Source organism: Pteronotus mesoamericanus, unplaced genomic scaffold, assembly GCF_021234165.1.
Source record: "Pteronotus mesoamericanus isolate MK-2021 breed Mesoamerican mustached bat unplaced genomic scaffold, CSHL_Meso_final contig_2, whole genome shotgun sequence".
Taxonomy (NCBI): Eukaryota; Metazoa; Chordata; class Mammalia; order Chiroptera; family Mormoopidae; genus Pteronotus; species Pteronotus mesoamericanus.
In genome coordinates, this window is record NW_026555084.1 from 3,241,403 (window position 1) to 3,254,187 (window position 12,785).

General features: G+C 49.2%; 1 protein-coding gene across 2 annotated transcripts in view; it reads right to left on the minus strand.

Annotated features, from left to right (window-relative positions):
- Positions 1 to 12,785, minus strand: part of TENM2 (teneurin transmembrane protein 2) — an 831,811-nt gene that overhangs the window by 84,023 nt on the left and 735,003 nt on the right. For both annotated transcript variants that reach the window (XM_054568075.1, XM_054568074.1), the window contains exon 13: positions 1,679 to 1,825. In XM_054568075.1, coding sequence (XP_054424050.1) covers positions 1,679 to 1,825 — 147 coding nt within the window. The remainder of the gene's footprint in view (positions 1 to 1,678; positions 1,826 to 12,785) is intronic.

Below are 12,785 nucleotides of genomic sequence, written 5' to 3' on the forward strand. Positions count from 1 at the left end.
CCTCTGCCCGCCAGGAGGGACCCTGCCCTGTGCCCGCTGGGTGGTCTGGGAGCACCCGCTGCACCCCCTCATGCTGTACCGCTGCTTTGGGAATCGGTTTTCTCCCGGTGGGAGCCTGGATCTCCCTCCTGCAAGGGCAGCATTCCAGCTATTTGCTAGGCCCTCAGCTGCTGACTCCCTGTAACAGGGAAGGGAGCCAGGACAGCGTTTCTTTCTGGATGAGGAAAGAGCTGATCGATTAGCAAGTGTTGTGCTCAGGGAAACCACCAGGGACCGGCGCGGATGCAGTGAACCTTACCAGGAAAGGCAGGGCCATTTTGACTCTCACCCTTGAAAAAGAATGAATGTAAGTGCCTTCTGTGTTGGCTGTGTGGCCGGAAGGTGAATGAATGAATGGGAGCTCTGTGAGCTGCACCAGGCCTCTAAGTCTTTTCTGATTGGTGCCCTCCTATCCATGCATGTGTGCATTGTTTGTTTCTAAGTTACATGCATGGACAACGGCAATAGCACACTATGGAAACCGCACAGTGTCTATTCAGAGGACGAGGGTATGTAAAAATAGAACGTCTCATACTTCTAGCCATCTACCACGTGGATGGGCTGCGCCCCACGCTGGATGCCCCTGAGGCTGACCCCGGGGCCCTGAGGGCGGGGCTGACACCCCCAGTGCACAGCGATCAGCGCGTAGCAGGAGTAGACACACTTTTGTTAAATCACATAATCGACGCATGGGTCCTCTTACACCCTGAAACAATTTCGGTGGGTGTGGATCCCACCCCTGTACTAATGCTTGGGGAACGTGGCATGGTATTCTTAGGAAATCAGGCGGCCCAGATGCTTCCACAGTCGCATTTACTGCCAGAATCTTAGCGCTGCATCAGGGAATAACAGGAAAATTCAGCCCAGAGGTTCAATAAAACAGAGGCCGGCACACTTTCCCTGTCAGTGGTCAGAGGGAAAAATATCCCAGGCTTCGTTGGCCATGTGGGCTCAGTCCAGCTGTTGAATGCTGCCTTCCAGGATGAAAGGAGCCATGTAGCATTCATGTATCATAAAATTTTATTCTTTAGATTCCCCCATCCCAACCATTAAATATGTAAAAACCCTTTTTAGCCACAGGCCCGTACAAAGGCAGGCCGTGGGCCAGGTTTGGCCTGCAGGCCGAAGTTTGCCAACCACTGGTGAGGACACTGATTCCGGACTCAGAGCTGGGTTTGGTCCCAATTTTACTCTTGGTGACTGAGTTATCTTCCAAAAGATACTTAACCGCTCTCTAGACCTTGGTTTCCTCATCTGCAAAGTAACATCCTCAACTGCCGTATAAAGGGATGCACTCACTGCTCAATGGCATCTCAACACAGTGGGAGGCACATATGGTTACTCCCAGCCCCGAAGGGTCTGGCAGGAGCAGCCACCCAAACGCAGAGCCAGGGCCCAGCCCCCTTTCTGTGCGACGTGCACTTGAGAATCCAAAGCTGCATCAAACCCCGGTGCCTCCAGCCCACGTCTCCGGGAGCCCCCGTTGGGCCCAAGGACGCTGCTTTTGCCTCAAAGGAAATGTTACGACAACATTTGACAATAGAATAGGGGAGATCTTTCAGAAAAAACGACTCATGACGGCCGTCTATATGCAAGGCTCTGTTCTTGAGGGGCTGGGAATTAGAAGACGCTTGCTCACCTCCCTCATTATCCTTGTTGTCAGCGCAGGAGGTTTCCATGGCAACGTTGCATCCGGGCCCTCTCCAGCCGGTCTGGCAGACACACTGCCAGCTGTTCTGACCCAGTGTGCATCTCCCATTGCCGTTGCACAGATCGGGGCAGCCATCTGGTTGGAGAAATGGAGAGGATGAGAAGGAGGGACGCGTGGCCGCGCTGGGGCAGCAGGGGAGCCATGCGCAGGGGGGCGAGGCCACAGGCCGCCGCTGGGCCGGCCTCAGAGTGGGGCCTGTGCCTGCCCTGGAGAGTCGCGGACACGGGCAATGCATGCAGTTGCAAGACGCAACGGGGTCCCAGATGCAGGGGCTCCCCAGTGACACGGAACTGTGTGTTAGGGGTCTGAGGCAACCTTCCCAATGTGGGGAACATTCCAGAAAACTAAACTAGCTCAGAGCCTACAACAGGACTAGCGAGGCTGTTATTTCTAGCCACTGGCTTAGGACTGGTGCTGCCTCAAAAAGATACCAAAAAAATGTATCTTTTTCTTTCTTTCTTTCTTTCTTTTTTTTTTTTAAAGAAGTATCTTCTGCAGAAGAGAGGATTCCCTGTCAACCCAGGATGGAGCCATAGTGCCCTCCATCTTTGAGGATTTCAAAGATGAATTTATATATGATTACCACGGTTTCTTATGGCCAAGAACACGATGCTTCTGCTGGGCTATTTTCATTTTTTGGTAATATTTAGTTTTAAGAGGCACTTTAAAATGTTGGCTGCTTATCACTCAACCTATTTATGGCATGATTTAAAAATGCTGCCGGATCTGAAGGCTGTGGAGGAGGAGGGGCCGAGGGCCGTGAGTCGGAAAGAGACAGAGGCTCTCGCTGTGCCTGGGGGAAGGCAGTGGGGTCCCACTCATTCCTACTCGGTGGTTTTCTTTTCTTATGGGGGCTGTGTGTGAGATCAGCAGCCTCCCCCAGCAATTTGCAACCTTCCTCAGCTCAGGGCACACGTAAACTAATTACTAATATTCTGTGGCACACCAAAAACTAGATTTTTTTGCTGATCTGACAAAAAATAGGCATAATTTTGATTCACTCACACTGGACGGCAATGATTGTGTTGGCTGTTGTCATTTTTTATGTTTGACATTCTAAGGGAAAAAGAGGTCAGTGTCCCTGACTAAATATTCAGGTAGTGCATGTTTTAAAAATTCTGGCGACACACCAGTTGAAAATCACCGGCCTACCTAATTCCCTAATCACTTCGGCACCCAGAACAAGCGCCGCTGCCGCTCTCCTGACCTGAGCCTCCGTGGACAGAGCCTGAGTGAGAAGAGAAGAAGGGTGGGGGGCACTAGACAGAGAAGGGAAGTCTCCCCTGCAGAGCCACCTCAGCCCTTTATAGGATGGAAAGAGACACGCAGAATTGGTAGGATGTGGCCACTCCCGCAGAACTTACTTGCTGGCAAGAACACATATATATATATTATATATATACATATATATATATATATATACACATATACACACACACACACACACGCACACACACATACACATATATATATTTAATTTTTCTTTCTTTTAGCAGCTTTATTGAGGCATAATATTTACATACCATAAAGTTTACCTGCTTTAAGTGTACAATGCAATGACTTGTAGTAAATTTGCAGAGTCGTGCAATCGAGGTATATTTCCTTATTTCATTTATATACCCCAAATGACTATTAATTTCACTGTCGCTGGAAAATGGCTTTCCTGAATCTCTCTCTCTGTCTTTCTAATTCTAGCTCTCTACAGGCTGCCATCACTGTCTCCATCTCGCCCTCTCTCTCTTTCTAAAATCTCTTTTTAAACCACAAAGTGCAGGGTGCAATGGGCCATGAGCAGAGGGTTGAAGAGCTTTCTAATGATGGTGGTAATTGATTTGAAGACTTTCTGGCCCAAAGCTTCGGAATCAGAAGCATTCCAGAGGCCTTCCCTTGGCATTTTGTTTGCTCTCCCTTCAGCACCCTACGTGAGAATGCCAATAAACCGAAAGTGTGCACTGGGCAGTGGTGGGAATTTAAAGGACTCCTCCTAAGATGAAAGGTCTGGAGGCTCTCAAGTTAAGTGGAAATTGACTTCTTTAAAGAAGTTTCACTTGCCCGGGCTTCTTCCCTCCCATCCCGTCCCAATGTAGCCTGGGTCAGGTCTGGAAGGAGCTGGGTGAGGAACAGAGAGCTCCGTGTGGGGATGTCCCTGTGAGAGAAACAAGGTCTCAGGGAGTCTTGTCTCTTGCGGCACCACCTGCACGAAACCCAGGATGCAGACAAAGCACCTGTGTTTGCATGACCCTCACAAAGCCCAGAGTCATGCTGCTATTCCTTTCCATACCAAGGAGGAGGCTGTGGCCCTGCCTGGCAAAACCAGTGGCAAACTTCCGTTCACACTGTGACAGTGCTGGGAGGGAGAGCCACCCCCAGTTTCAGAGAGACGACAGACAAACGTTCCTGCAGGAGCAAAATGGAGCTCCTCAGGAAAAGCCCACGGGACATTTCACAGGTTCTCGAGGAAAAGAGAATATTCCCAACCTCCAGCCACCTCCAGCTTTACAATTTCACCCGTCGAGTTCTGGGGGGTGGATCACAGAGAATACACTAAATGACAGACCTACCTACATTTGCTCAGCATGCCATCTATTCTATGTGCTTTGTTATTGAGCTACTTTGAGGTCTCATGCCCTAAGTCTCGAGAGAAGCCTTATTGTGTAGGAAACCCACGTCCACTACATAACATTTAAATTTGCAAAGAACACTAGCATGCCAGTCAGAGAGAGGCACTCAAAATATGTAGGCTCCCAGATTGAATGAGGCTTTTCTCTCCTTTCTCTTTTTCTCTTGATTTTTTTCCTTCCCGACCAACTGAAGTGAGATAAACAGACCACAGTAGCGGGTTTTCTCCACATCATATGAGGAAGATGAAAACATGAACAGTGGGAAGCTGGCAAATCTCTGAGAAGTTTCGGGGCAGCTGGGAATTAATGGACAGGACTTTGCTTTTAGCTTGAAGAGGAAGAAAGCAGCCTTGGTAGGTGCCTGGCGTTGCTAGGCAACGCCAAGCTACCCCCAGCACAAGTTCATTGTGCTGGTGGCCTTCCGAGGAGGAGGTGATGCGTTGTGTTTTTAAAGTGCAAAGGCAGCTTCTGCTTAAGGAAAAACAAAACGAAGGAAGTAATTAGTCTGGAGGGCAAATGGGTGTCAGGTGGCGGCTTTTCTCCGGAGAGGATCCTGCAACTGGAGTTGGATTGGGCTTATGGGCTGGTACTTGGGGATCCAAGAGGGCTACTGTACGGAGATATGTGGATTTCAGGCCAGCACTGCTCACTGTCTTGAGTGCCTCTCTCTGAGACCATCATACAGAACGCCTCAGGGCACAGGTGCTCAGTTCTTTGCGCAGCTCTCAGTGCTGAGCGAAGTCTCTCTGGAGACTTCGGGTTCTCTCAGGACCCTAGATCAGTCATTCTCCACTGAGGCAACTTGGTCTCCTGCCCCTGCCACCCCACCGGAAAGGGGAACCTCTAGGGGGCCTTTGGCAATGTCTGGAGCTATTTTTGGTTATCGCAGTTTGGGGAGGATGCTGATGCTCAGGAGAGTTTCTCTAACAAAGAGCAATGCAGTCCTGGAGGTCACGTGCTGAGGCTGGGAAGCCCTGGCCTGGACCAAATGCTCCTGGAGGCCTGAGGCTTCATTGTTCGCTGTTAGGTCCAGGGCCGGGCCTCATGTCAGGCACTCAGCAGGGGCTTGATGAATGGAGAGCACCCAGTAGTGCTAGATTATTTCAGCCTGGCCCTTACCTACAGACTCTCCTGAGAGTCCTGAGACCGTAGTGTGGCCTTCTTCTCAAAGTCAAAGTCTGCCTCTCAGGGAGAGCTTTCGAGTGCATTGGTGGTGGCTTGGGCGGGTTCAGCCACATTTCCGATGCCCTTGGCAGAGTGGAAACGGAGCTGTTTCCAACCCTTTCTACACACAAGTTTCCAACCATTAGGAAAGAAAACCCATTGGCACAGTGGCCAGGTAGGCAGGCTGTTCCCCTTAACAAAAATTAGAGTTACTGCAGAAATTTGGGATTTAAAAAAACAAAGAAATCCAAACACACCCTTACATTCAGATGGCTCCTGAATTTTCAACTCCAGGCCCGGACTCCCAACTTGCATCTCAACACCTGCATCTGTGCACTCAAACTCAACAGAATTCAACCTCTTTGCCTTCCTCCCCCCACACTCTGATCCCTTGATCAATGAAGGACAACTCCATGTACTTCCCTGTCCAAGACTGAAGCTTTGGAGTCATTCTTGGTTACCGCCCCTCCTCCTACCGCCCCTCTCATCTCATGCATCTAGTCAACAACCAAGTCCAGAGTCATTTTCTTCTTAGCTATAAGAAGTCCTGCCTGTCCTTCCTCCTAAACGGCTCTGGAACCTGCCCTCCACCCCCGCCCCTATGCCACCACATTAACCCAAGCCATCCTCATCACTGCTCTGGGCTCTTGCCAAACCTCCTACTTCGTCTGCCTGCCTCCAGTCTTGCCCCATGACCCATTTCTCTTACTTCTTGACATGGCTGAAAACAGTCCACAGCTTTCTGCTGACCCCAGGGTGACGTCGGAAGTCCTCTGCCTGCCTTACAGATCTTATATGACCCGGTTCTCACCGTGTCAGCCTATCTCAATATCAGCTTAGGCTTTGGTCCAATGGAGGCCATTGGGCCTTTCCTTCCTTCCTTGTCTGCCTAACTTCAATCCATCCTTCAGATTCCCACTCAGAATTCACCTCCAGGAAGTCTTTCCAAAGTTCCCAAATCTGGGCAAGTCATACTTGTTATGGCACCTTTACCCTGATCTACTGGATTGTATCACAATGGTCGGGCGCCTCCTTGATCTACTTGCTAGCCCGCGTAGCTGCCCTTCCTTAAGACATTTTACTGTTAGCTGCTGGAAAACCGTTGTAATAAATGTTCACATCACCATTAACTACAATTGGAATGGTGCCCCTAGAACCGCGCACTGTGCTACTGAACGGCTGCCCTGGGCACCCCTGTTAGGATGTTGTCCCGTCGGGGCAAGGACCCTGTCTGTCTTGTTTACTCTTGGATGGCTGGTACTCAATAACTATCGTGTGGATGGATGAATGAATGAGTGACTTCTGACTGAAATCAGCATCTCCAATGGATCTGGCAGAGTGGGAATGGAATAGTTTCCCAGACTCTTCTACATACAAAATTTCAAACACTGCCTCCCCCTATCCCTGCTCCCTCAACATAGTTACTAGGTAGGCAGGCTTTTACCCTAACAAAAATTAGGCGTGAGCAAAATAATGTCTACAGCACAGTAATAAGGGGAGCACAAATGCACTTGAAGAAAGCTATAATTACCATAAAAGGCTTTTCTAAAAAAGCATCAAGAAATGTTCCGCCATGTGCAGCAATTTAAAGGTAGAAATAAGTGGCTAATGTTGTACGAGGGGTATGGAAAGAGTAGCAGCATTTTAACATTCAACATCAAGCACACCTTCGAAAAGCGGAGACGCCAACACCCTACCCATATGGAAAAGCAAGTGAAAACAGGCGGCGTGTAAATGAAGATAGATGAGGAGGAAAGCTAGAGGAGCCAGCTGCTCCTGCTTCGTTCCCCAAGCCACAGGGACAGCCACTGCCTCTTGGATTAGACCCCCATGGAAAGCCTTTTCTGGGTCAAGGGAAGACTTTAACCTTGTGTGGGGTCAGAGGGATTTCTGGGATTGAAACCTAGATCTGTTCCTTGCTTTCTGTGTGACCTTGAGCTGGTCGACTCACCCCTTACTCCTGTTTGTAAAATTGTACATCTTGCTAATTCATCTTATTTATTGTCCCTCCCAACAGAATCCGACCCGCACTAAGGCTGGAATTTTTGTTTCTTTTGCTCATTGAGAAGTCCTCGGTGTCTAGAAAAATAGTTGTCACTAGCAGACAATAGATGTTTGTTGAGTAAGTAATTTAGCAGGGATGATGAAATATACTTCATCAGATGCTAGAAGGGTTAAATGAAATGACAAAGGCAAAAGTTTTAGCATGGAGCTTGGAACATTGCTAATGGTTAATAGATAGTAGCACTTGTTTGTGTTGATGTGATTGTTGCTATTACAGATGTTATAATGCGTGGTAGGCTTTTTCTTCCATGCATAGTTTGAACACAGGCCATTTCCCTTTGTCTCACCTCCAGATTAGGGAAAGAACAAGAGCCTACCCTATTTCAAACATAAAAAAAAATGGAGGTTTCTTGGGTGTCCTTAGTGTGTGATTACATCACATCCTGGGAACTCCTCACTCCCACTACCAAGGTAGAATAAATGGCGGCCTTTTCTCTTGGGCAGAATTGTACTTTTGCATGTTAATTAGGGAACTCCCTCTCCCTCAGCTGTTTTCTGAGAGCTGTGCGTTGCTGGAACCGAGGAGTGGCAGCACACGCTGGAAATATGTAACAGACTCTGCCACTGCATTCAGAGCTCTTTCGAGTTGAAAACAGCTCAGGTGTTGGGGACCGGGGATCATCAGGGGTTCAGTGGCCATTTATAGGAAGCAGCAGTGGCAAATGCTCGGAAAATTAATCTGGTGCTTCGAGTCACTCTGGGGAAAACTCCAACTAATTTAAGAAGACTGGCCGCCAAAGAGCCATTCTGGCCCCTGGGAAACGGCAAGGCCGCTTCTCTCGCTCCCCTACGCAGGGCCTCTGTTTCTGGCCACACGTTCGCACGGACACTCAGCCATGAACTTGAGCTTGAACAGCTGTCCCCGCTTTGGTAGAAAAGACACCGAAAATCCAGAGGCAGATGTGTCTGTCTGTTCCAACAACGCCTGACGTCTTTAAGGGATGGCATAGAAGCGGGTGTGAGGGAGGCTGGGCAGGCCAGCGAGCCTTTCCACGGTCTCCTGCTTGGCCTTCTGCTCAGCAAGCAGGAATCCTGCGCTGCCGCCCCAGCAGCAGCAGAAACGGCAGGGCCTCCGCAGGTGATACAAATTTGGACCCAGCTGTCTACTCTGCACATTTCCTGCGTGCACCTGGATTCTCACTGATCAGCAGCATTTCTGTCTGCCTGGGAGAAGGAAGGCGGCTGGCTTAGCCTTGGCCTCAGAAAAAAAAATCAACTTAAAAAAATAATAAAAGCAACCCTTCCACATTTGAGGAAAAGGGGGAAAGAAGGACATGCCTTAATATTTTACTGTTTTGATGTTTCAAGCTCTTATTAATACTTTTTTTTTTTTTTTTTTTTTTTGAGTAGAAGATCATGAAGGAGGAAACAGAGTTGAGGCAATAGTCACGGACACTAGCTCGTCTGGGAAGGAAAGCCCACGACAATTCCTCCGGGAAATCAGACCGAGTCATGATCACCCTGTAGCGCTGGGTCCGCCACAAACCGGGGCGGGAGCCTGCCTCTCCCCGCCCGGAACATCCCCTCTTTATTCCACACAGTGGACTAGTGATGGGAGAATATCACCGCAGGCCTAAAGCACACGCACGGCGTCTATGCTCACCCCTCCTGAGAACACACCAGGGGTTCCACCTGCTTCCTCATTATTTATTTATTACAATTTTTAACACAGATTTTATTAAAAAAATATGCCTCTTGTATGAACCCCAACCAGGGACCCGCCTGTTACCCAGGCATGTCCCCTGACCAGGAACTGAACCAACGACCTTTCGCTTTGTGGGACAACACCCGACCCACTGAGCTACCCTGGGCAGGGCCCTACCCCCCCACCTTCAGATCAGAGCAGCGCTCCTCAAAGTGTCAGCCTGGGTTTAGCTTCAGCAACATCACCTGGGAACTTGCCACAAATGCACATTCGTGGGCTCCATTTCAGATGCACTGAGTCAGCACTCCCAGGCGTGGGGCCTGGAGACCTGCATTTCAACAAGCCATGGCTGGGAAGGGATTTGGGTGTCAGCTCCCTGTGAGAACCACGGCTTTAGGATTAGGTCCTAAATTTTTTTCCAGAAAGATTTTATCTATTTTTAGAGAGAAGGGAAGGGAGGGAGAAAGAGAGGGAGAGAAACATCAATGTGTGGTTGCCTCTCGTACACCCCTAATGGGGGACCTGGCCTGCAACTCAGGCATATGGCCTGACTGGGAATCAAACCCACGACCCTTTGGTTCATAGGCCAGTGCTCAGTCCACTGAGCCACACCAGCCACAGTCCTGAATTTTTAAAGTATCCTCAAAGACCCTGCATTATCTGGCCTTGTCCAGTTCTCCCCTTCTCAGCTCATGTCACTTTCAGGCTCTGCGCTCCGACCTTCAGCCTCCCTGCCCTCCGACCTTCAGCCTCCCTGCCCTGCTGTGTGCTAGAACATTGCCAGCATCTGGTTTGGTTTTTTGCCCCCTTCCTCCTCACCTCTGCTCCATGCACTCCTGTTGGCTGAAGCCAGGTGCCCTGGGCTCAGCCAGCACTCGCTCAGGGAAGGCTCCCCGACCACCGGCTGACGCTCCCTGCCCACCGTGTGGCTCCATGGCGCCCTCTGCGCCTGCTGCAGCACTTGCCAAAACTCTAGTCTTTTGTTTAAAGCCATGGCCTTCAACTTGGCCGCACAGTAGATTCACCTGGGAGCCTTGAACAATCCCGGTGCTAGGCTGCACCCTAATTAAATTGAAATCTCTGAGGATGAGACCCAAGCTTCAGTATCTATTTTTTTCCCAGAGGATTCCTATGTGAAGCTGAGGTTGCGAACCAGCGGTTTAGCGTCTATCTTCCCAGGGCTCCTAAGCCCCCCGTGGGCAGAAACTCCGACTCTGCTGTATGTGGCTGCTTTCCCAGTGCCCACCCTGGGCTTGGCGTTAGAGACGTTTGTTGAATGAACATATAAATAAACTGCGTGGCGTTTCTGCTGCTTCTCTGTGCCCTTGATTTGGCAGCCAGGGGAATGAAAAAGTTTCCTGTTGGCCACTCCCCAAGTTCCTGGCTGGATGACATGCCCCCAAGCAAAGGAACAGCTGGTTGTGGCACAGGGTCCAAAACCAAGCTGATGACAACACTGGGGACGAGAGCTGGAGTACATCTGTGCCTTTCAACCTGTAAGAAGCTGATACCTTCTGACTGAAAGAGACAGAATTGAGGGCCCAGCAAGATAGGAGAACAGTGCGCTGGTGGTTTAAGAGGGTGACAAGTGTTACACAAAGGCACGGGTGACTATAATAAGAAAGCCCAATGGTTTAATTTGGTTTTTGGAGGATAATCAAGTTGTACCTGGTGCTGCTATTCCCACAGCTGTCCAACAAATAATGAATGTGGTACCTACCGGGTATGGAAATAGGGACAAAGGCACGGCTTTGATTTCTTATTTGTTATTTTTAACCATCCAATTTCTACACCCATTGAGCATCCTTATAGCCACAGGAGGGTCATAAGAATACAAATAACACCTAGGAGGCCTGTGGGCACGGACTCGTTACTTACCGCAGGGCTGACAGCTCTCTTCTACCTAGCGTGAAATCAGGCCAACGATAAATTGCCGTATATTTTTTGTTGTTGCTCTTTGAAGCACAACTTTAGGAAATGTAAGGAAATCACTAAAATGTTTGTTTCTTATAGATGTTTTTAAAAAAAGGGCAAAGAATCTGCCCCAGGACTGTAATTATGGATTTGAGGAAGCTTTTACTATAATGACAACAATAACAGCAAAGCCTCCTGTAGACATTTCTCTGTGCCTGCCACTCTTTGACGAGCCTTTCCTGCATTAGCTCATTTAATCATCACAAACGACTCTATAATGTAGTTCCTAGAATTATTCTCATTTTACAGGAGAGGAAATGGAGGCACAGGGAAGTTAAGTAATTCGGCCAAAGTTGCAGAGGCAGTTAGTGGTCAAGCCAGGATTGGACCCCAGGCGCATGGGCTCCACAGTCTCTGCTCTGCACCAGGGTGACCAACAGTCCTCGCTGGCCTCTCACTGAAAGGCCCGAGTCCCAGAAAGCCCCTGCATCCCAGGCCACCTGGGATAATCTCATCACTGAGGCCATGAGTGAGGACGGGGCTTTTTTCACTGGTGGCCACAGTGGGGCATAGTGGGAATAGAGGCAAGTGTGCCCAAGGAAATGGGAGAGGACGCAGACCTTTTTACTGGGTGCCACTTGGAGTATGCTGGTCTCTCGAACTGATTCAGCTACCTCCTCAGACCACAGTACGAGGTCAGCCCCACAACCACATGGTGGCATTTAGGAAGCTGCCTGGGTTTCAATCTTGGCTCCGCTGGCTGCATGATCTTGGGCAAAAAATTATTTTGCTTATTATTGCTTATGCCTCAGTTTCTTCATCTGTAACTCCAAGGCAATAAAAGTCCCTGGTTGTTGGGGTTTCAAAGAGAGAACACATGTTACATGCTAAGCATGAGTGTAAATATATGTAAATGCACATACTACACATGATGTGTGGAATATGTGTAAATGTACGCAGTATATGTTCCAGAATGGACAGCTGTTGTTGTTCTTAAAGGTGACCTGAAATGGTAGCAGAAGGTCGGTGTGGCTTGGGGAAGCCACTGGTTTGCACATGCGCTGGCCATAAGGAGGGACTGTATGCTATTATTTAAAACAGGATCACTGTAGTCAGTATAGTTATTGTTACTGTATGTCAAATTCTGGGGTAGGACCGTGAGTTAATTCTTTCATTCACTCAGGAAATATTTACTGAGTATCGACCAAATGCTAGGTGCTTTCTAGACATAGGGTCCCCAGTCAGTGGAGTAAAGACCCCAGGAAGATGACCTCCAAAGACCAAAGTGGAAAGGAGACAGATGAAGTAATTTCCTGAGAATTACATGAGTGAGATGAGCACCTAATGGAGGTGACACATTACCTACAGAATTTCCCTTCAAGTGCAAGAGGTACGTGACGTGAGGCTGTGAGGGTCCCCAGGGCTTAGAAGCCTCAACCAGGCCCAGAGAAGTAGGATAATGGAAAGCGGCCCTCCACCTGGAGTGTGGGGAGGGGCTGCAGAGCCAGAGCGGGGCCAGGTCAGTTCCGGAGTGAGTGCGTTCTGCTCGACTGAGGAAAAGAGATGTCCCCTGCCTTTGTCGAGGAGGTGTCATGGACTTGGCACGTCACATCCTTGTTAATTCACT